We start from the raw sequence: 22,287 nt of genomic DNA on the forward strand, positions 1-22,287 counted from the left end.
AGGTACTAGAGGTGTATAATTGGGTTCATCACTCGTGGTCATTCGTTTCCTAGGGCGGGCTTTCCTTCTCAGCTATCAATGGTGAAGTACGTGCATTATTGTTGAGAAGATCAGGCAACTGTGTCAAATATCTGCATATGGTCAACACGCCCACTGATCTAGATTAGTCGGATCTACCACCAAACTGATATCATTGACATGTGGTTTGCCACCATTGTTATTATTCGTGCTGAGTGTTGCTTTTCGACACCTTTATTGAGCTCGCGTATACTGCTGGGTTGTCTACAAGTCACAACATCATTTAGAGGCTCAGTCATTCAAGCATCACTCCGAGAAAACACAGAGACGCCAGTGGGCACATGAGATGATAAGTGTACTGATCTGACAAAAAGGAGATCCTCACTGAGAGGAGCCTACACTGCCGAAAAATAGTCTCAATCAGTAGATAACTGGCCAGTCCGACTCCCACCGAATAAGGTTAATACCCAACAGTGCAGCATTGGCGCTGTTGTAGTAATGGTACACAAACACATCAGCGTCCGCGTCCGTAAACACAGATGGGTGACCAGGCCCATAGATGGAGCCGTGAGTAGCCATCACCTCAGTACCGCCGCCATTCAACATGCTCACTCCGTTACGATCGGTAAATGGGCCCGTCATGCTGGTAGACCGGCCGACCATGGTGCGGTAGGTGCTCGAGGCGCCCTTGCAGCAGAAGTCGAACGACACCCACAGGTAGTAGTAACTCCCGCGGCGCGTGATAAAGGGCGCCTCGATGGCGCCGTCGTTGACGGTGCGGCGGGCAAGAGAGACGAGGTTGGTACCGGAGCGCTTGCCGGTGCTGGGGTTGATGGAGATCATCTTGATGCCCGTCCAGAAGGAGCCAAACGATAGCCACCAGTTGCCGCTGGCGTCGACGATGAGATTGGGGTCAATGGCGTTGTAGTCGACGGAGCTTGAAGATTCAATGACGAGACCCTGGTTCGTCCACGAGCCGGAGGCGCCGGTGGAGCTCGTGGCGAGGAAGATGGCGGACTTTTGGGAGCCGAAAGTGGACGCCGAGTAGTACATGTAGTACTGCCCGTTGCGGTAGGAGATGTCTGGGGCCCAGAGGTTGGTGTCTCCGCCCGTGTAAGCGGTTGTCCATGAGGCGCCGTTGGGGAAGGCAGCGCCGGCATCACGCCATACGGTGCGGTCGGTGGACGTCTTGAGAGCGATGTTAGTTCCCGTGTGGGCCATGAGGTATGTGCCACTTGACGTCTTAAGGACGGACGGGTCGTGGACATTGATGCTGCCGGAGACGGGACCTGGATTCGGGTACGCTGCGGAGACGCTCGGAACGGCTGATAGGACAGTGAGCAGGCCACCGAGAAGACCCTTCCATGTTGGCGCCATTGTGAATTGTAAAGCTCTTGTCAAGTCTCTCAGCTGGTACAAGTTGTTTGAGAGGTGGAACACCGGTTGCCAAGGCAAATCTCAAAGGTAATAGACGCCGACGCCGCAGGTTGACAATCTCAACAGAGACGAGTTACAGTCGCAGCTGCGCCCTATTTATTCTTCAATTCGAAGAGCGCGAACGAGGTCATCTTGGCTGCCTGGGTTGTCTCTCCGCCCTACCTAGGCATGTTACATCGAATCCCGGGTCCGGCAGACGGAGTTTTGATAGGTGCAAACTACTTGGAAAATTTCCCATTGGTCCTGTTATAGACTCGAGCATGGGTGTCTGCCGGTAGTTGGTCAGATACGTGGATTTAGTCAACTTCTTATTTTCCGTGTGTTCTCACGTTGCCAAGGAGCCCCATCCTCTGGACTCCAAGCGCACCACGGATTAATCTCCAACCCCCGCGGAGAGTTTGGTCCCGTGATTGTTCTTGGTGTATTTAGGGGTCTTACCCCAAGAAGAAGAAAACCAACGCGTGGGGCGGTGGCTGATGACACGAAGTGAACCGTCTTTATGGCAGAAACATTTGTGAATTGACGTGCTGTACTCAAAATTGTCTGTCGCTTTTACGCGCTTTTACGCGCTTTTACGCGCTTGTATACTCGAAACTCTCCCTCGTAGCTGTTCATTTGAAGGCCTAGTGCAGACTCGTATGATGCAGCTCATATTTGATGATGCAAGTTCACATCGCTGGCAAGAGGAGTGGGGGGATATTACGGTATCGTGTTAACTGGAGGACATGCTGGTATTGCAGCAATGCTCGCTGCTCGTGTAAGCAAGTGAACAGGGTGTTTGAGCTACAACAAGAAAGCAGCGACACGATGGCACAACGAGTCATATGCTTGCATTTTCAGGCAAAACAAGATCATGTCATCAAAATGAAGGAAAGGGATTGTTTGAGGCACAAGTAGGTATTCAAAAGTGGCGACGCTGCCACGATTCATCAGAGATTCCCTCCACTTCATCAACATAGAGCATTATTTGAAGTATTCAAAAGCGTGACAATACAACCTTGAAGTAGTCATCTGCCCAATAACAGAACGGAGAGAAATCTCCAATGATAGAATCACCATGGCACTGTTGAAGCTATGCCTACATCACACCACTTCATGAAGTCATAGCGGTGTATTAACACGGGTTCTTAGTTTTTACGCGCACCTTTTGTTCAAACTTTGAGGCTTCCGGCTTGTTCAAGAACCTGCATGAAGTCCATATACTCCTCCCAAAGGCTACAGCTGAAACTGACACGTTCCCAGGTCATTTCAAAAAAATATCAGGTCGGTGGCGATGTCATAATCTTGTCTCTATCGTTGCCAACTCGATCGTCTTTGGAGTCATTTGAATCTTGAAACACACAGAAATCAAGAGAGTGGGGCGACGTTGAATTCTACCGGCTCTAGAGATATGATTCGGACTCCCGCATCGCTATAGCTGCCGAAAACAGAAGCTGTGTGTTCCAGCGCGTACTGTGTATATGTATTCAATTTCCCGAAAAAGGAACGTCCTTCAACTCAAGCGTTTTCTGAAATAGAAAAACGCTGTCGATGCAGGCAGCACTATGGCGAGAAATACTTCATTACGAAACCCATCATAGAAGGTAGGCTTGACAGCAGATTGTGGAAGACTTTGCATAGCGATATCCACCAGATGCTGACGAAGGGAGTTTGCACCATGGTGTTCGAGCAGCTTCATTGTGTTTAGCACATTGACCATCTGCCGAGGAACCCAAGCTTGGCATTTGTGTTTTCTGGTGGCTTACCCTTTGAGAGCCGTCACGTGAGAGTATCTCGAGACTTGTTGGGGTTGAGCGACTGATGGACAGGTCTACTAACGGCACGCAGCTCGGTTTCAATGATATCTCCGGAGCGGGGCACGGAGGGGCCGTGCCAATGACTGTGGAAGACGGGACCCACATCTCCGGACGCGCGGGGGCATCAATTTGGCATCACTGGACGCGGAAGCTGATCACACGAGCTTGATACCTATTTGGGAAACTACTGTATGTACTGTATGTACTGTATGTATGTATGGAAGAAACGGTCGTCTTATGTCGTGCATCACTGAGGCTGTGAAGGCCATGGTGCAGCAGGTCTCCAAACAAGGTAGGATGGAGTGAGTATTGGTTGGGTCGCCAAGTCGGAATGACTCGGGCTTATTTGCTGCTGGAGAATGGGCGGTCTGTCGATGAAACTCTCGGAGTTGGCATGGAAGAATCTTGGCTATTCCCAACGTTACGATAAGGGTGATTTGATTTCGTCTCGGATGTGCCGTGATGATGGTTTGTACGTTGCCTGTAAGGTAAGGAGGCTGAGGTAGGAGGGGCCATGCTGATGCTGTGCGACGGGGAAGAAGATGGCTGGATGGGTTGATGAAGCGAGCTTGGCTGGGCGGCAATGTCCACTCAGAATCGGTGACTGGCACACATGTCCTGGCAGCCAAGACTCCCAAGAGCCCCAGACTGTGGAACTGTGGAGGAATTCTGGGTATGGTGATGGACGTTGATAGTGTGGGATATCCGCCGCGGACACGACCTCGGTGGTATACCGGGGAGAAGGCCGTTTGAACCTTGGTCCATTGTGATTCCAAAGCGAGCCACTAGGTAGTATGGAATGGAAGGCTTCCAGAACCGTTAGTATCCGTACGGATATCTAAGGTGCCTAAGGGCCTTTAGTGTCTAGTAGGTAGGCGGTAGTCTGTAGACCGATGCTGCCCAGGCTCGTGGAGGCCCTGGAGGGGTTCCCAAGACGCGCCACCGGCGCCATCGCCGTCATCGCCGGCTGCGCCCCAACCACGATGGGGGGAGGCACGGAGGGAAAGACCACCCATCTCCCACAGTCGTTGCTTTCCGTGCTTTCCCCCGGGGGTCGCACTTGCCCCTCCCCACGCCGGCCCGCCTCCGCTCCTTTCCGGCGTGTCTTTCTTCTTTCCTCCCTTTGCACCGTCACCAGCACCTGCTTGTTCGACACCCCGCACATGTGCAATGGCCCCAAGTTCCCGCCGTGCTTTCCCTACAAATTCGAGCGGACTTGGCATCTGACGTAATCGTTCCAATCGTGCACTTTCCCATGTCTGAATGCGTGCGACCTTCCCTGCCAGAAAGAAGAAAAAAAGGACATAACACGAATATCCGGTATATCTCCAGATAATGCTGCACACAGCACGAGGGCCCGCCTCCGCCAAGGTCAGCCAAGATGGCCAAGCGTGATCTAATGCTTGATGGATGGATACACTCGCCGACTTCTGCACCAGTAAGAAAATCTTGGCAGACACAATTCCTGTCACCGTCACCATCTGTACCTTCCAGTATGGGGTACTTGCCTTACATCCATGTTCTGTCCGCGTACCTTAGGTACTGTGCCCCCCTCCAGGGCGGTCTTTCCTTGTTGTTCCTCAACTGCCACGATACCGGTACCGTTCTTGCCGTTGCCGCACTCCATGGATTCCAATTGTTCTTGGCGATGCTGCGTTTCGCCCTCCCTCCTGCCCTCAAAAAGCAGAACGATGCCCCCTTCCCGGCCTCTGCCTCTTGACGTCTCTTTCTCACCAACAACGAACGCTGCAAGCCATCCAATGACACCTCAATTGACGACCTGCCTCTGTGTTGCCACCTTGACCAGTCCTTGCTGAAATCGTCCAGTTTGTCCAACTCGACCCATTTTAGGAATCTTCATCAACCCCCTCGTCTTTCTATCGCTGCCACTTCCAAGAGCTCAACTCTCTCTGGCATCATCAACTCTACCCCCTCACCCGCATCACCTATTTTGAGCTCCCACACTCTGTTCCCCTTTGCCTGGCATGGGGAACCAAAAGGCCGCAAAGCCCGATGAGAATCACGTCTCGGGCCAATCCAACAAACCGCTCTCTCACCCAGCCCATGCCTTGTCATACCAGCAGCTGGCTGAGGAGCTCCGCGCCAACACCCTCAATGGTCTCTCTGCTCAAGACGCAAAGTCCCGTCTCGACGAGTTCGGCCATAATGACCTTGGCGAAGCCGAGGGCGTTCAGCCCATCAAGATCATCATCGCCCAGATTGCCAATGCCATGACCATGGTGAGTTGCTTTCCCACCTTTACTCCAAACCCGCCCTTTGCTAACCTGTGCCTAGGTCCTGATTCTTGCCATGGCCGTTAGTTTCGGCATTGGCTCATACATTGAGGGCGGTGTCATTACTTTTGTCATCTTGCTCAACGTCATCGTTGGTTTCTTCCAGGAGTACTCCGCTGAGAAGACAATGGATTCCCTCCGTTCCCTCAGCTCCCCCACCGCCAACATCGTTCGTGACGGTGAATCCATGGTTGTTCCCTCCGGCGAAATCGTCCCTGGTGACCTCGTTGAGATCAAGACGGGTGACACAATCCCCGCAGATGTCAGGTATCCTATGCCATCAACAGCAACGTCAAGACCAAGCAGAGCAACTGATGATGCTACAGGCTGATCGAGGCGGTCAACTTCGAGACCGACGAGGCTCTGTTGACCGGCGAATCCCTCCCCGTGCGAAAGAACGAAGACGCAACTTTCCCCGATAACACCGGCCCCGGAGACCGTCTCAACGTCGCATACAGTTCGTCCAATGTCACCAAGGGTCGCGCCAAGGGCATTGTCTTCGCAACAGGCGTTTACACCGAGATTGGAGCTATTGCGTCTGCCCTTCGCAAGAAGGATTCCAAGGTCCGCGAGGTCAAACGCAAGCCCAATGGCAAGGCAAAGCCTCATCGGTACCTCGAGGCTTATACCTTGACTCTGACCGATGCCATTGGACGTTTCCTTGGTGTCAACGTTGGCACCCCTTTGCAACAGAAACTCTCCAAGCTCGCCATGCTCTTGTTCGGCATCGCCATCGTCTGTGCCATCATTGTTCTTGGCGCCAACAAGTTCGAGGCTAGTCAGGAAGTTATCATCTACGCAGTTGCGACCGGTCTGTCCATGATCCCGGCCAGTCTCGTGGTCGTACTCACCATCACTATGGCGGCCGGAACCAAGCGCATGGTGAAGCGCAATGTCATTGTGCGCAATCTCAAGTCGCTCGAGGCTCTTGGTGCAGTTACGGATATTTACTCCGACAAGACCGGCACCCTGACGCAGGGCAAAATGCTAGCCCGCGGTGCTTGGTTGCCTGCTATGGGAACGTACACCGTCGAAAACACATCGTCACCAATGGACCCCACCACTGGTGATGTTCGCTACGACGAGCGGTCTCCTAGACACCTCAACTTTAAAAAGGGAGGTGACGCTTGTGGCACCATCATGAAGACCGACCAGCTGTTGCAAAATAGCAAGTCGGCCCTATCCGCGTTCCTTTACGTGGCGTCCCTGGCCAATCTCGCCACCATCAACAAGAAAGATGATCAATGGCTTGCCCGCGGCGATCCCACCGAAATCGCCATCCAGGTCTTTGCTTCTCGGTTCGACATGAATCGCCTCAAATTTGTCAGTGGCAGTGACAGCCCCGAGTGGAGCGAGATTGCCGAGCTTCCATTCGACTCGGATGTCAAGCGCATGTCCGTCATCATGAAGAACAACGCCACGAGCGAGTATTTCGCCTACACCAAGGGTGCTGTTGAGAGAGTGATTCAGATCTGCACAAAGTACGCTCCCAGAGATGATGGCGTACTGGTAGACATCACGCCTGAGTTCCGTGAGGAAATCCTTCGCAACATGGAGGCTTTGGCGGGACTCGGGTTGCGCGTTCTCGCACTTGCGAGCAAGCCTTATGAGGGCACACCCAGCAAGGGCGATGAGGTTGAGCGTGCTTCGGTCGAATGTGACCTTGTATTCCGCGGTCTCGTGGGACTCTACGATCCCCCGCGTCCCGAATCCGCTCCTGCTGTTCGACAGTGCCACGAGGCCGGTATTTCGGTCCACATGCTCACCGGTGACCACCCTGAGACCGCAAAGGCCATTGCCATTGAGGTTGGCATTTTGCCCACTCGCATGGAGCGCGTCGCGAGGAACGTTTCAGACGCCATGGTCATGACGGCTTCGTCGTTCGATGCATTGAGTGACGACGAGGTTGACAAGCTTCCTGTCCTGCCGCTCGTCATTGCGAGATGCGCCCCGAGCACCAAAGTCCGAATGATTGAGGCTCTTCACCGCCGCAAGAAATTCTGTGCCATGGTATGTGGATATTCCTTCGCCCCATCTGTGTAATGGTCTTCTAATTTGGATAGACCGGTGACGGCGTCAACGACTCCCCTTCCCTCCGCCGTGCCGATGTTGGCATTGCTATGGGTCAGTCGGGTTCAGACGTGGCCAAGGATGCATCCGATATCGTCCTGACCGACGACAACTTTGCCTCCATTGTCGCCGCTATTGAAGAGGGCCGTCGTATCTTTGACAACATTCAAAAGTTCGTGTTGCATGTCCTTGCTGAAAACATTGCCCAAGCTGGAACATTGCTGGTTGGTCTCACTTTCAAGGACGCACGCGGGCTGTCGGTCTTCCCGCTTGCTCCTGTTGAAATCGTCTGGATTATCATGGCCACATCTGGCATGCCCGACATGGGACTTGGCTTTGAGCGTGCTGTCCCAGACATCATGCGTCGCCCACCTCAGTCTCTCAAGACGGGCATTTTCACCATGGAGTTCCTCGTCGACATGGTCTTCTACGGCCTCTGGATCACCGCTCTCTGCCTTTCAAGCTTCTCGCTGGTTGTCTACGGATTCGGGGCTGGCGATCTTGGAGAGAGCTGCAACGAAAGATACAATGACTCTTGCGACACAGTCTTCCGCGCCCGTGCCACCACTTTTGCCTGCCTCACATGGTTTGCCTTGTTCTTGGCCTGGGAGATGGTCGATATGCGTCGGTCATTCTTCCGCATGCAACCAGGATCCAAGAAATATTTCACCCAGTGGATGATTGACGTTTGGCGAAACAGGTTCCTCTTCTGGGCCATTATTATCGGCTTCGTTACCCTGTTTCCCCTGCTGTATATCCCCGTCATCAATACTGTTGTGTTCAAGCACAAGGGCATCACGTGGGAATGGGGCATTGTGTTCATTGCTGCAGGACTTTTCTTCGCTGGTGTCGAATCCTGGAAATGGGGCAAACGCGTCTTCTTCAGGATCCGCAACAGCAAGAAGCTTGGTGTCGCGTGGAAAGACATGGACATTGAACAGAGAGTATTCGGGGAGTACCTCGGCTCGAGCGATGATGATCACCACACCGAAATCGGCGACGATGACATTGACCTGGAGAAGGAGAGGGCGGCCTTGGAGAAGTAGTAAGCGAGACACAGGTACCAGATTGTCAGCTCATGGAGAGAAGTGAGTGCGCACTTTGGAGCGGGTGAGCGAGACTAGTGCGCATGTTGTAGATGATGATGTTATGGTAACATCTATGATAGTAACGAATCAAAAATCATTTACAAAAAGGTCGCTGAGTCTCTCTCGGAAGTGTGTCTCAGTCTGCTGCTGCAAGTCACCAGGCACCGATTTAAACCCCTGTTACCATTACCAAACGCGAGCCTACCCGGGCGAGACTATGCCCATTCCTTACGCAGATCAGCCCTGTATGTGGCCACAGTACCATGCCAAGGACACTGGACTTCCGAGGGTTGAGATCCTTCAGTGTGTAAACGAACACAACGAAGTAGCTACTTCTCGTGGTGCGGTGCCACCAAAGGATTGGTCGCCCCGCCGAAGCTGACAACATTTGCATCACTGACTTGAAGGATTGACGTTGATGTATTGTTAAGACATTACTGTATAGAAGTGATGAATTCCCCTGGATTCCCACGTTGACTTGCAACAATGAAATTGTTTTCGGGCCATCCATCTAGAAATCTGCCAAGATGCGCTTCACGGCACTGATTTCGTATATCCTCTCCGCGCTCTTTGTAGCGCAATTCCCAACACCAGCCCTCGGCATCCGGACAACCCGCCAATCCGGAAGCCTAGCCTTCCTACCCGACACCCCTCTCTTTACGTTTTCCTATTCCACGCCAAACGCCGACGCAAAGAACTGGATCGGCATCTACCGCGCCTCCGGCGGCGGACCCGAGAATCAGACGTTTGTAGAGCCGTCGCTGGCCTGGGGGTATGCGCCCCAGTCTAACGGGACGCTCAAGATTGAGAACGGGTCGGGGTCGGGTTTGGTCCCTGGCGAGTACCGCGCCTACTTCCTCGCCAAAGACGGGTACGCGTGGCTTGCGCCGCCGGTGGACGTGAGGGTGCCGTATGCTTCCGGGCCGGTTGAGTTCCTCCTTGACGAGGTTACGCTGAGGAACGCGCGGGTCGGGGACGGGTACGAGGCGCGGGTTGATGGGTTGAGGAGCGGTGGCGGGAGTGCGTCCGTGAGCTTTCGTAAAGTCGAGGGGAGCGAATGGGTCAAGGTGTCGGAGGCGGGCGTCGTATCTGGCACGCCTGACGTCGCGGGGCCCTCTCACGTCACGATCGAGGTGGCCGTCGCAGCAGCAGCAGCTGGGGATGGCTCGTCTGCGCGGTTGGACGTCACCATCCCCGTCCGCCCCATCGGCGCACCGCTCGTGGACGAGGTATCCGTCATGTCTTTCAATTTGTGGCACGGCGGAACGCAGGTATCCGATTACCACGCCAAACAAGTGCGGTTTCTGGCCTCGAGCGGCGTAGATGTCGTCGGCGTACAGGAGAGCACGGGAGGCCATGCTACGCGGCTGGGGGATGCGTTGGGGTGGTATTCGTGGCAGGGCGGCGACGTTGGGTTCGTGAGCAAGTATCCGCTCAAGGACGCCGCTGCGCACGAGGGCGGGACGTATGCTGCGTCCGTAAGGGTTGTGCTCGATGGTGAAGGGGAGGAGGTTGTGTTGTGGAATGTGCACTTGGGGTACGACCCGTACGGACCCTACGACTTCTGCTTCGACAACATGACGGTGGAGGAGGTGCTGGCGCGGGAGACGGAGTCCAAGAGGACGCCGCAGATCGAGTCTGTCGTCCGGGCCATGGCGGGGCAGTTGGCGGAGGCGGAGGCGGTGCCTGTGATGTTGGTGGGTGATTTCAACGCGCCTTCGCATCTGGATTGGGTTGATGCCACGAGCGGGATGCACTGCGGACAAGGGGAGATGCCGTGGCCTACGTCAGTTGCGCCGACAGAGGCCGGGTTGGTTGATTCCTATCGGGTTGTGTGGCCAGAACCCGGGGCAAGGCCGGGGGTTACGTGGTCGCCTATCTTCTTGGAGAATGAGGGAAGGCCGGAGCCGATGGACAGGATTGATTTTGTGTATTTCCGGGGCGGGAAGTTGGAGGTCCTCGGGTCGGAGGAGGTTGTGGTGGGGGAGCCGGCGCCGGAGCCGGGGCACGGGGCAAATGAGTGGACTTCGGATCATGCTGCTGTTGTGACGAGGTTTAAGATGAAGAGTTAGTTGCATCTATGAAAATGCGTCGTATTGAATACTATCTCTAGAGGTCAAGTCTGCGAGAGTGAACATGATGTGTATACTGTAAGGCAAATGATGAAATCTGTGGCAGTCTGTTGGCCTTCGTGTCAAAGTCTTGGTCACTTGCTTAGAGCCCCGTCTTCTCCTCAGATCGCGATGTGCCCTCTACTACTGTTGATAAAAACAACATCCTGTGGCCTGTGAAACATCATAGGTGCGAACAGATAGAAATGGCCCAACAATTGCTATAGACTCTGTGCACTCGCTCCTTCGTCAATCAATGGAGAGTCTGCTGTGATATCGAGATATGCAATGCTTAAGTAAGGCACGTTGGATTAATTCATTAGTTGAATTGTGCAATAACCATGCATAAAATGCACTGACTAAGCACGATGGGATGCATTGCGATGACGTCAGTGTGGTTTGTGCGGAGCCATGATGTAAGTGCCCAGTGAGGTGGAAGGAGGACCGAAGAAGGAAGGAGGCCCTGTGCAATGTGGTCGACATCAGGCCACTCACCACACACTCACGGCAGGCACTTTGACGTTTGAACTTGTTTTCAGATTTTGGTATCAGGAAGGTGCACCTGCTGCTAAGGCCATGTACACAGTACTTACATAACCGCCTCCTCTCGAACCTGGATACCCGGAACGTCCTTTCATCCCCATCCACCACAAGTCAGTTCTGAAAAGAAGAAAGAAAACCACAACCAGACACCCAGTACTCGAACCGAATCGAGTTCCGGAAACCAAGTATCAAAAACCAAAGACGAACAAAGATGCCCTTCTCTTTCACATCCTCCATTTCCTTCTCCTCCTCAATCAGCCACAACGGCAAGACGGAGGAGAGGCGCTGGGCCCGCAAGACGGAGCGGAGTCCCTCGGGCACCACCGTCCGGACAGCGTCCTACAAGACAGGCGAGCCCGTCTACCTCGAGCGCCGCGAGTACGATTCCGCGGGACGCGCCCTACCAGAGGGACGCGCTGTCAAGAGCGATGGGACGGAAAAGATTGATCGTCGCATCGAGGACGTTTCTGAGCGGGAATGAAGGTGGGGGCTCCGGAATGGGATCATCAATATAATGGGCATGGAGTTTTGGGGTTTGTTTTGGGAGGTTATCAGTCAATGAGCGATCATTTTTCAAGTCTTTTATGAAGAAGTGTCCTACAAATGCACTTGGTCTCGTGATGGCAGGTGTAATATGTTGTCTTGAAAATCATCAACCACCTTGTTTAACCGTCGTACTGCATAACAACGACAGGGAGTTTTCACCATTTGATTTCACAAGCATCAAATATACGTGACGGTCATGACTGCATTACACTACGCTCTCTCGCGCATTCTACTGCCCGGCAACCTCAAATCTTGATGACAACCTTGCCAAAGTGCTTCTGGTCCCACTGGTACTGGTACGCCTCCTTGACCTCCTCGAAGCCGAAAATCTTCTGATCGACAACAGGCTTGATCTTGTTGGCGTCAATCGCCTGGTTCATCTCCTCAAACTGCTGCTTCGAGCCCACAAACAACCCGCGGATCGTGCAAATGTTGGCTAGCGCGTCCAGCAGTGTCGGCTGCTCCCCCTCGGGCTTGTCCCCGTGCGACAAGAACCCAATAATGGAAATCACGCCCTCCAGCTTGACAGCCTTGAGCGACTGCGCAACCGTTCCCGGACCGCCGACCTCGATGATGTGGTCGACGCCCACGCTCTCCGGCGTCAGCGACTTGGCCACCTCGCCCCAGTTGGGCGTCTCCTTGTAGTTGATGACATGGTGCGCTCCCAACTTCTTGAGCTGCTCGCCCTTGGCCGCCGACGACGTCGTCGCGATGACCGTCGCACCCGCTGCGACGGCGAACTGGATCGCCGAAAGGCTCACGCCGCCGGTGCCCTGCGTCAGCACGTAGTCGCCCGGCTTAAGGGCCTTGGACTGCAGACCGTACAACGCGTTCCACGCCGTCAGCGGCGCGCACGGGAGCGTGGCGGCCTCGACGGACGAGAGCGTCTTGGGGGACTTCACGACGCCGTGCTCGGGGAACACGGCGTATTGGCGGAGCGTGCCGTCGAGGGCACCGCCGAGGCCGGATTTGACGGCGAGAGGGGTGATGGGGTTGGATTGGTGGTGCTGGTTGAAGAGGGTCGCAATGTTGTCGCCCTCCTTGACCTGCGTGACCTTGGGGCCAACGGAGACGACGCGCCCGGCGCCGTCAGAGGCCGGGACGCGGGGGAAGCTGACGGGGAATGGGTAGAGGCCCTAGGTGCAAGGGAGCGGCGTTAGCGGGAGTGGCGGGCCGGCGTGTCTCGGTCGACCGGAGGTATTTCGGGCACCGGGCACAAGGGTTACAAGCGAACTTACCTTTGGGATGGCCAGATCGCGGAAGTTTAGGGAGACGGCCTCGATCTGCACGAGGACGTCGTAGTCGCCCAGCTGTGGCAGAGGCACATCCTTCTTGAGCTCGAGGGTATCCCAGTTGCTGCTGTCCTTGCCGATGCCGGTGATGGACCAGGCGTTGGTTGATGTTGGTGCCATGATGAGTACTTGTGTATGGGTGATGATCAGTTATCGTCCGATTAACCTTTTAGATTCTTCAGCAGAACCATGTAGGATCTTGCTTCGCAAACCTGGCCTTTATGTATCGAACTCCCCAAGAAAAGATTTCAAAGCAATCGTGGGGTTTTCGAAGCTCCGAAGCTTCGAAGAGCGTCGACATGACGCAATGTCCACTCATACCGTCATATTGGGTCCGGCAATGCGACCTTCTTTTGCACTCGATTCCACTGACTCGAATGTCTTGAACCGTAGACATCCCAGTTTGGAGCTATGAACCCCCCTGCCCGTGTCCATTGACTTTCCGCCGCTATTCCGCTTTTTGCCCCGGAGCCGCTCGGCATCGACGCCAATTGCCAGATGCAAGCCAGTATCCCGGGTGCAACTTAACCAGTTGGCAGTGGCATACGGCGGCCATTTGATCTGTCCCCCGATGGCCAACCCACCAAAACGGCATTCAGGGTGTCATGAGAACTCAACGATCGGACCATGGATGCGTTGGACGGCGTCGTGCTGGTTTTCCCGCGTCCACTGATTTAGAAGCCCGCAGCTCTCAACACCTGGGCTTGGCTGGGTCTGTGCCCACTTGTATCCATTTTTCAGAAGGTTTTGTTTCTTCTAGGTAGCTTACTAATTCGATGATAACTCATGAGTTTGTCACTAACAAAGTGGAACAGTGAGGGGAGAGTAAGTAGTAACGAGACGGCGAGGAACGAGACAGCAGGTTCGGTGAGTGCACAAACAACTTGCGAATAGCTTCACAATTCTCACTAGTCATGCTTGTCAGACACCGTTTAGACCTAACAAAACACCCCTCCTTTTGATCCTCCGACAGGCGTTGTTAGGATGCATATTGACAGGATGCATGGATTTTTGCCGCCTCCACCACCCTAAGCTTCGCCCCTCGCAAATGTCCGCCCCAGCCGGATTCTGCCCAGTTGCTATCGAGCTGAACCATGCCGTACATGAGTGCATCTCCTAGGTGCTCCAACACACTATGGCGGGTCGAATGCGAGAAAACCTACTTACTCACTCGAGGCGGTTGGTCAACATCATCAACCACGGTCCTTCCAGCGACACTCGTCTCCCCCACCCAAGGAATCCGATGAATAGATTTGTTTCCCGGCGTTATTCCCATGCAAAAAGTCTAGAACCCGCAGCTGACGCGGCTCCACAATCAAGCTGACAACTAATGAACCCCTCCAAGGCCCACCGTGGCACAATCCGACGTCTTTGGGTTCGCGGGCTGGAATTGAGACTGCTCCAGATGGCGAGGTTATTAAGTAGCTGGACGGGGGTCACATCAAAGTGTACAGATGCGGATATTGCTCTCAACATGAAGCTGCGTCCACTCTGGTTAGTTTACTAGGCGATGTAAACTGCTGTTCCGCCTTTCGATGGGGGCCCAGTTCGTGTAATTATTTCCCGTCCGGGCCGGGGTGTTGCAATCGACGGGCGGTTTCAGATTGACCAAGTGCAATATGGTCCGGTATTTACAACCGCTTTATGGTCTGCTTTCTCTGCTTAATTAGATGCCCCTGCGTTCTCCACGAAATCTCATCAAAACTTCTCGGCAAGGGGGAGGAGGCAAGACTCCGTTTCGCCATTCAGAATAAAGTATGTCTGTACTTGAAAGATAATCGCAAGATATACTCCGCGGCCCAAATGTAATCCTATTCCAACATTCATTCCAACTCCTACTGTCATTCTTTTTCGCACCACTGGCGGGTTGCTTTACACGGTCTTTACAGCGTCTCAATCCCAGCAAATCCAACTAGCAACGATGCATTTCACTCGCCACCTGGTCCCGGCCGTCTTCGCGTCCGCCGCGGCCGCCGAAAAGACCTTCTGCGGTGCCCCCAACGACTATGAGGTCCTCATGGGCACTCCGTGGATCGTCTACTCGATGAACTACGCCTACCAGGCCATCAAGGGATCGGCTTGCACCGGCTACTACGGCACGTCCGGGTCCGGCGACGCGCAACGAATCCAATGGAGCAGCATCTGGGACATTGATCCCACGTACCAAAAGGACGTCGTCAAGGGATACTCCTTCATCGGCCTGACCCAGAACCTCGAGACCAAGCTCAGTGACATTCAGAGCATCCCCAGCACCTACAGCTGGACTGTCTCCAACTCTTCGGCCTACAAGGGTAAGTAGGGGTTCTACGTTGCATCACGTTCAACCTAGCGGTACTCGCCTGTACTAACCCAATCAACAAAGGCAACGTCGTCTACGACTTCATGACCTCCGACACCAAAGGCGACAGCACGTCCAGCAACGCCCAGGAGCTCATGCTCTGGCTCCGCTGGGAAGGCGGACAGGTGCCCATTGGCTGGGCCGACGGCCCGACGGCCACGATCGACGGGCTCTTTGGCAAGGACGGGTGGAAGCTATACCAGGGCAAGAACACCGATACCGGCATCACCGTGTCTTCGCTGCTTGCTCCCACCCAGTACGGCGACCTGGAGAAGGGCTCCTTCGAGGGAGACATCAAGGACTGGCTCCTCGCGCTCTCCAAGCAAGGCGTCTTCTCCGAGAGTACCTACGTCAATGTCGGAAATGCTGGTCAGGAGCCGTACTGGGGTACCGTCACGTTCAACAACACTCTTGGCTTGAACATCAACCTTTGAGGTAAAGGAAACGTAGTCAGGGTATCTGCGTGAGACAACTACCGGCTTCACTTCATGTACAAATTCATCTACATTGTTCATCAACGCTGATGGCCGTCTTGTATATGTTATTTAAACTGTTCATGACTTCAAGAAGATGGTGCCGCTCATCACCTTTGTGGCCGTTCCTCCAAGATGCAGCGTCTCCAGCTTTCGTGTACCATCCGTGCCCCGTCCGAGCTTTGCGTCAACGTAAATGTCGCTTCTACGACCCATCTCGACTCCCTGAGTGATCTCAAAGCTGAGGGAATCTTCAGAAAACTCGTGCAAACTCAGGTAGCTCGAGAGAGCGCAGGCTGCGCTACCAGTGGCAGGATCCTCCAGATCGGGCTCGATCAAACGGGTTCTGATCTTGTGCACAACACGTCCATCGATTGTCTCGGCCCCAAGGCGCACAAAGTAGTATCGCGAGATGAACGTCTTGCGCCACCCTTCGTCCAGAAGCTCCTGCTGCCGAAACTCCATGGGCCCAATCTTTGCCGACGCCAACGATGCCAACGAGGGCAACTCAACAAGAGCAAATGTCATGCCGTTCACGATGCTAAAGACGGGCGCTTCGACCTCTGCGTTGGCGAGTTCTGCCGTCGCATTGCTGTAGGGTCCGGGCCCAAGGTCCCTCAGCCGCTTCTGGTGAAGATGGGTGTTGTGCGGGATAGCGGCCCGTACGGACTCGGACTCCGTCTCTTCGATCTCAATGGGTCCGGCCTTTGCAATCAGCTTCTTGACGCCGCGGGACGTGAGAAAGATGGCTGTGCCGACGGTGGGGTGGCCCGCAAAGGGAAGTTCCGCGGTCGGCGTAAAGATATCGAAGCGGCGCTCCGTGGATGCGGGGTCGTCGACTTCGTGCACAAAGGTTGTCTCCGAGTAGTTGAACTCTCTGGCAATGGTTTGTTTCTGCTCCTGCGTCAGGGATGTCGAGGCCGGGATCGTGACAATGGCTAGAGGGTTGCCCTCAAAGGGCTTGTCCGTGAAGACGTCGACCGTGGTGTAAGGAAGCTCCATCGATGTGTCGTTCAAGGGCGGATCGCTAAGACGGTAGACGCAAATGAAGTATGTCAACAGGGCTTGAATGACAGATAGAACGGGGCCACGTTCATACGGGCTGTCTAAATAGTGAAGCTGGTGGGCGATATATGAGTCACTTGCTGGTTCTAACACCTGGTCGAGACGGAACTGTTTATTAAGCAACAATTGCGAATCGATCGGTAAACACTTATTCGGCGTAGCCCGCGCCTTTTGCGCCCTTCCCCGACAGACGTCCCCACTCCCCGGCCCCTCATCTTGACGATTCACGGAGTCCACATTCGCGCTTCAACAATGCTCCTACCTCCTCAAGTTCGAGTATGACTATCTAATAATGGTGATCAGTCTGCGTTGGTACCATATACATCTAACAAGCCCTCATATACAAAATGTCGTATAAGAAACGACAAGTTCCCTCCATCATTCTCGCCATTCTCCGCGTCAGTTCAAGTTAAATTGTAGCATCAAGACAGGATCATAGTACTCAACCATGACGACCACACGCAGAAACGTGTACATCAATGACAGCACGGGGCCGATAAAGCCTGTATCCGATGCATCTCTCGCACAGGCATTCCACCAGCAGCTGCCCGCCTTCGCCAGAACCCCTCTCGTTTCTCTCGAGGATATCGCCCGGGAACTAGGCGTGAAAGCAGTCTACATAAAAGATGAGAGTAATAGGCTAGGACTCCCATCCTTCAAGATTCTGGGCGCATCATGGGGAACATACCGCGCCATCACGACTCATCTACACTTGTCCATCGACACGCCCCTCACCGACGTCGCAAAGGCCGCACAGTCCAACAATCTTTCCCTCTACGCAGCTACGGAGGGAAATCACGGTAGAGCCGTTGCGGCCATGGCCAAGATTCTAGCCATTCCTGCGCACATCTTCGTTCCCAGCAGTGTTGCCGGTGAGGCGGTCACCAACATCGCCTCTGAGGGCGCCAACGTCATTGTGAGCAACTCCCACTATGACGACGCTGTCTTGGAAGCCTGGCAAGCATCAAAGTCAGTCAAGGGCGATCTCTTGATTCAAGACAATGCTTTCGTGGGGTACGAGCAGATTCCTGCTTGGATTGTCGAGGGCTACTCCACCCTCGTTCGCGAGGCCGAGCGGCAGGTGGCCGACCACGGGCTGAAGCCGACTTTGATGGTGACTCCAGTCGGCGTTGGATCTCTGGCGCATGCCGTCGTGTCTCACTGCAAGTCTGATGAACGAGATTGCGCAGTCCTATCAGTCGAACCCGATACCGCTCCGTGTCTATGGACGAGCCTGACGGCCGGTAAACCAGTGACGGTTCATACCTCGAGAACCATCATGGAAGGGCTCAACTGCGGCACTGTCTCTCTGACGGCGTTCGATGATCTTCGTGCAGGCATTGATGCCAGTGCTACAGTCTCGGACTTCGAAGCCCATGAGGCCGTGAAGTATCTCCAGACGAAGGGGGTGGACAGCGGGCCGTGTGGAGGTGCCACTGTCGCAGCGCTCCGGCGGCTTGCCGGAGTAAGCCCACGCCCAACCTGTCTTTCCAAAGACGCTGTCGTGGTATTACTCAATACAGAGGGTCCACGGAACTACAAGATCCCGTTGGACGTGTCCACGGATGACCCGGTCACGTTGACGCAGATCCTCACGTCAATCGACTCTTCCAACCCAGACTTATCCAAGGCTTCAGGTGCCGGCGAAGGCGAGATTGCGCACTACATTTCCGCGTGGTTGCAACATCGCAACTTTGAAGCGCACTGGCTGGAAGAGAGGCAAGGCCGACCTTCCGTGGTCGGTGTACTCCGCGGAACAGGAGGAGGAAAGTCCATCATGCTCAATGGGCATGTTGACACCGTCAGTCTTTCGAGTTACTCGCCAGACCTGGATCCTCTAAGTGGAGAACTGAAGGAGGAGGACGGAGGACGAATCTACGGTCGTGGAAGCGCGGACATGAAAGCTGGCTTAGCAGCTGCCATGGCGTCAATGGCTCGATGCAGCTCTACATCACACTCTCCTCTACGGGACGATGTCATTCTCGCCGCAGTCGCGGACGAGGAGAACTTCTCCATAGGCACGGAAGAGGTCATCAGGGCCGGATGGAGGGCCGATGCTGCCATCATACCGGAACCTACCAACCAGGAGATGGCGATCGCTCATAAGGGATTCATTTGGGTTGAAATCGACATCCTCGGCGTTGCGGCTCATGGATCTAGGCCCGAGGATGGTGTAGATGCCATCTTGCTCGCAGGCGCCGTGCAGACGGCGCTCCTTGAGTACTCAAAGTCACTTCCCTCCGATTCTCGACTGGGGAAGGCATCTTTGCATGCCGGCCTCATCCAGGGTGGCGAAGAGCCTTCCAGCTATCCGGAACGCTGCACTCTGACCGTTGAGTTCCGAACCATTCCGGCACAGACTACAGAGAGGATCCTCGAAGACATGGAGAGCATCTTGAGCAGTATCGCCAAGTCCAATCCGGATTTCAAATATGCTGCTCCTCGAAAGACCTTCTCGCGGCCTCCGCTTGGGCAGAGCCCTGACGATGAGTTCATCAAGACCTTCGTCTCTGCTACCTCGAAGTGTCTAGGTGAGGCGCAAGAGCCTGTTGCATGTTCTTTTTGGTGCGACGCTGCATTGTTGAACGAGGTCGGTATCTCATCGGTTGTCTATGGTCCCAAAAGCTTTGGGATCCATGGCAAGGAGGAATGGGTGAGCGTGGAGAGCATCCGGGAAGCGGCATCGGTGATGGAGACCGTGATTCAGGAGTTTTGCGCTTAGACATCGACCCTGGGTCATAGATACTTAGTAGGCTAAATGTCGACAAAAGAAGGCGAAATGAATACAACTGCATGTGCTATCCGAGTCTATTGCTCAATGGCTATTGCATATCTCGATCAACAAGCTTTTCCCTTTCACCTCAGGGCTCTCGCTAACTCAATTCCCTCGTAGCTTTCAGAGTTCCTCAACGTGTGCTTATGTGTTCCCTGCGTAATCTCGTCCATTGCATTGTATCCAATCTCAGTCTCGTGAGCTCTCATGGCGGAGTTGGTGGCCGTCGATGGACCCATGGCGAGCAGAACATTCCGGTTCGTCTCTTCTTCTATCTTCCTTCCCTCCTCTAGAGTATTCATGCCAATTTCTGTTGGAAAGGCACTCTGTCCATCCGACTTCAAGTATCCATTTCTCTCGTCCGATCTCGACGTTGCGTACATCTCCGTAAAAAGGACTCGCAGAACGGGGATAGATGACGCAACGATTGTGACGTTGATCTCGGCTTGTCCCCATATAAAGAGCAGAGATAGACGATCTGTAAAATGATTAGAGAGATCCACGTGGGTACCGGGAAAACATTCCGATGCTCACATGGTATATCTGCGCCCTCGGCAATAGTCACGATTTTGATGACCTTGATCACCCCGACTAACCCTGCAATGACACCGAGGCTCATAGCTACAGCAACGCCAATCTTTTCATGGCGCTTCAAGCCTAGTCTCCATATCATTGGCCATGGAAGCAGCGACAAGATGAAGTCAACCAGTGCCGAGTATGCTGAAATCATATGTCAACTTGCTATTTGCAAATATTCAGCTCATTTCATCTGTTACTCACCATTCGACACCATGTGCATAATGACCGAATCCTCCACTCGCCAACAGGATCCGGGTAGGACAGCTTCATAAGAGTCTGACGGCCTGTCGCAGGCCGCCTTCCAAGCGACAACAGCGCTGGTTGCCAAGACTGCGTTCATGGATATGATCAGAAACCAAATGAAAACCTTCAGTTTTCCAGACGCAATGCGCAACATTGTGACTGCAAAGGACGTTTTGCTGAGGGCCAAGGCGACCTTATTCATGACGACGTTGACAGACGACAGAGTGAAAATATGGGCTGAGAAATCTAGGGACTTTCCAAACCCGAGTCTCATAAGCTCTGTGGTGAGAGACGTCGAGACTAGCAGGAATATCTCCAGAGATGGATCGTCAGCAATGAAAGCTCCTCCAACGGTCCAACAAGTCTCTTAACCAAGACGCCACCAAGAGATAGTCATCTGTCCATAAGCCACGGGATCTGATCTTTTTGCAGTAAACACGACAGAACAGAAAGACTGTCGATACCGAAATCATAGCCCATATCGAAGCGACGACCCTAGGCGCCGGGTCTTTTGAAACGCCAATCACGAATGGCGCCGTAGAAGAGGCATTTCGCCCGGAAAGGCCTGCTAGACTCTTCGAGCTCATTGTGCGGAGATACGTGAGGACGCTGGAGAAAACAAAAATGGCAGACCGGAAACTTTTCACGCCAGTGGTTTTCACTGTTGGGGCTCATCTTGGATTAAAAAGGCAGATTTTCCGCTTCCGATGAAGATGTCAAGTCTTTTTGGGAAAAAGAAGAAACACATTCGCTTCCACTACCCCATCACACGTCAGGGTCGAAGCTCAAAAAAGAAGGATACAGAAGACGCCATCCGGCAACATGTTCTGAGGCAACCGAGCGAACTCTTGGATCATGTTCGCGTAGGGGGCCAGGCCTCGGTGAATCAATGCAAGGATGCCATTCACATCAAAAAAAGAAATACCCTCCCAAAATCTGGGATAGTAATCCTCGGTCGCCCCGCACGATGTGAGTAATCATTGGCCACCACAATTATTTGAGTGACCAAGCCTCCCGACGGGGACTAGTCGATACTAGGGAAGCTGCGTGCATCACAAGCTTGACATCGAGTATTTGATGCCATCTCGTCTCGGACTTCGAAGTGAAACAAGGTCTCGAGAAAACTAGAAGAAAATGACAGCAATTCCATGAAAGACAGGCTTTGCTGACACGCTGGGCGGGCTAATCATAAATCATAATACGCTTGGGCAGATTTTTGACTGAGCTGACAAGGTTTTCACCACGCAGTTCAGCCTAGAGGCTGTCATTGATCCCCGATGTGTCAGATCGTTGATTGGTGATGAGATTCTCGGCGAGACCACGATTTCGTAGAGATCCCGTAAGATCATCTGTCATTGTTGCCTTGCACTTATTAGCGTGATGAAGACGTCTTTTGGAGGGTTGCATGTCGCACCATTGAATCCTTAAGCATCTTTGGCATAGCACTGAGGCGATGCAAGATCGCCCTTATGGTTCACGAATCATTGGGATAATCAGCTTCCGTACGTCTATACTAGGTAAGATCTTAGACTCCCGTCGCATCTCATTACATGGTCCCCGGATGCTCCGTCCCGGCAGGTTGGTCTAGAATCTCTCTCTCCGCTGATGCCTTGCATCATGC

At 53.8% G+C, this 22,287-nt stretch overlaps 10 protein-coding genes across 10 annotated transcripts; 5 read left to right on the forward strand and 5 right to left on the reverse strand.

The window, feature by feature from the left end:
- Positions 1 to 438: 438 nt before the first annotated feature.
- Positions 439 to 1,395, reverse strand: CLUP02_13013 (glycosyl hydrolase family 43; the record flags this gene model as incomplete). The annotated part of the gene is made up of 1 exon (XM_049291971.1): positions 439 to 1,395. The coding sequence occupies one exon, from the start codon at positions 1,393 to 1,395 to the stop codon at positions 439 to 441; it is 957 nt and encodes a 318-aa protein (XP_049149117.1).
- Positions 1,396 to 4,108: 2,713 nt separating this feature from the next.
- On the reverse strand, positions 4,109 to 4,878 carry CLUP02_13014 (uncharacterized protein; the record flags this gene model as incomplete). Its single annotated transcript, XM_049291972.1, has 2 exons — positions 4,109 to 4,474; positions 4,786 to 4,878. The coding sequence occupies 2 exons, from the start codon at positions 4,876 to 4,878 to the stop codon at positions 4,109 to 4,111; spliced, it is 459 nt and encodes a 152-aa protein (XP_049149118.1).
- Positions 4,879 to 5,236: 358 nt separating this feature from the next.
- Positions 5,237 to 8,661, forward strand: CLUP02_13015 (potassium/sodium efflux P-type ATPase; the record flags this gene model as incomplete). The annotated part of the gene is made up of 4 exons (XM_049291973.1): positions 5,237 to 5,491; positions 5,547 to 5,812; positions 5,872 to 7,555; positions 7,609 to 8,661. 4 exons carry the CDS (start codon positions 5,237 to 5,239, stop codon positions 8,659 to 8,661), a joined length of 3,258 nt encoding a protein of 1,085 aa, XP_049149119.1.
- Positions 8,662 to 9,230: 569 nt separating this feature from the next.
- Positions 9,231 to 10,775, forward strand: CLUP02_13016 (endonuclease/exonuclease/phosphatase family; the record flags this gene model as incomplete). Its single annotated transcript, XM_049291974.1, has 1 exon — positions 9,231 to 10,775. The coding sequence occupies one exon, from the start codon at positions 9,231 to 9,233 to the stop codon at positions 10,773 to 10,775; it is 1,545 nt and encodes a 514-aa protein (XP_049149120.1).
- Positions 10,776 to 11,568: 793 nt separating this feature from the next.
- On the forward strand, positions 11,569 to 11,838 carry CLUP02_13017 (uncharacterized protein; the record flags this gene model as incomplete). Its single annotated transcript, XM_049291975.1, has 1 exon — positions 11,569 to 11,838. One exon carries the CDS (start codon positions 11,569 to 11,571, stop codon positions 11,836 to 11,838), a length of 270 nt encoding a protein of 89 aa, XP_049149121.1.
- A 310-nt stretch (positions 11,839 to 12,148) lies between these two features.
- On the reverse strand, positions 12,149 to 13,315 carry CLUP02_13018 (zinc-binding dehydrogenase; the record flags this gene model as incomplete). Its single annotated transcript, XM_049291976.1, has 2 exons — positions 12,149 to 13,039; positions 13,142 to 13,315. The coding sequence occupies 2 exons, from the start codon at positions 13,313 to 13,315 to the stop codon at positions 12,149 to 12,151; spliced, it is 1,065 nt and encodes a 354-aa protein (XP_049149122.1).
- Positions 13,316 to 14,330: 1,015 nt separating this feature from the next.
- CLUP02_13019 (xyloglucan-specific endo-beta-1,4-glucanase A) lies at positions 14,331 to 15,967 on the forward strand (the record flags this gene model as incomplete). The annotated part of the gene is made up of 6 exons (XM_049291977.1): positions 14,331 to 14,450; positions 14,516 to 14,570; positions 14,650 to 14,689; positions 14,809 to 14,954; positions 15,085 to 15,486; positions 15,558 to 15,967. The coding sequence occupies 6 exons, from the start codon at positions 14,331 to 14,333 to the stop codon at positions 15,965 to 15,967; spliced, it is 1,173 nt and encodes a 390-aa protein (XP_049149123.1).
- Positions 15,968 to 16,087: 120 nt separating this feature from the next.
- Positions 16,088 to 17,008, reverse strand: CLUP02_13020 (phenazine biosynthesis-like protein; the record flags this gene model as incomplete). Its single annotated transcript, XM_049291978.1, has 1 exon — positions 16,088 to 17,008. The coding sequence occupies one exon, from the start codon at positions 17,006 to 17,008 to the stop codon at positions 16,088 to 16,090; it is 921 nt and encodes a 306-aa protein (XP_049149124.1).
- A 511-nt stretch (positions 17,009 to 17,519) lies between these two features.
- On the forward strand, positions 17,520 to 19,793 carry CLUP02_13021 (diaminopropionate ammonia-lyase; the record flags this gene model as incomplete). The annotated part of the gene is made up of 1 exon (XM_049291979.1): positions 17,520 to 19,793. One exon carries the CDS (start codon positions 17,520 to 17,522, stop codon positions 19,791 to 19,793), a length of 2,274 nt encoding a protein of 757 aa, XP_049149125.1.
- Positions 19,794 to 19,927: 134 nt separating this feature from the next.
- Positions 19,928 to 21,341, reverse strand: CLUP02_13022 (uncharacterized protein; the record flags this gene model as incomplete). Its single annotated transcript, XM_049291980.1, has 5 exons — positions 19,928 to 20,322; positions 20,379 to 20,564; positions 20,625 to 20,945; positions 21,019 to 21,241; positions 21,300 to 21,341. The coding sequence occupies 5 exons, from the start codon at positions 21,339 to 21,341 to the stop codon at positions 19,928 to 19,930; spliced, it is 1,167 nt and encodes a 388-aa protein (XP_049149126.1).
- Between the last annotated feature and the right edge of the window lie 946 nt (positions 21,342 to 22,287).

The sequence above is a fragment of the Colletotrichum lupini genome, chromosome 6 (assembly GCF_023278565.1).
Source record: "Colletotrichum lupini chromosome 6, complete sequence".
Lineage (NCBI taxonomy): Eukaryota > Fungi > Ascomycota > Sordariomycetes > Glomerellales > Glomerellaceae > Colletotrichum > Colletotrichum lupini.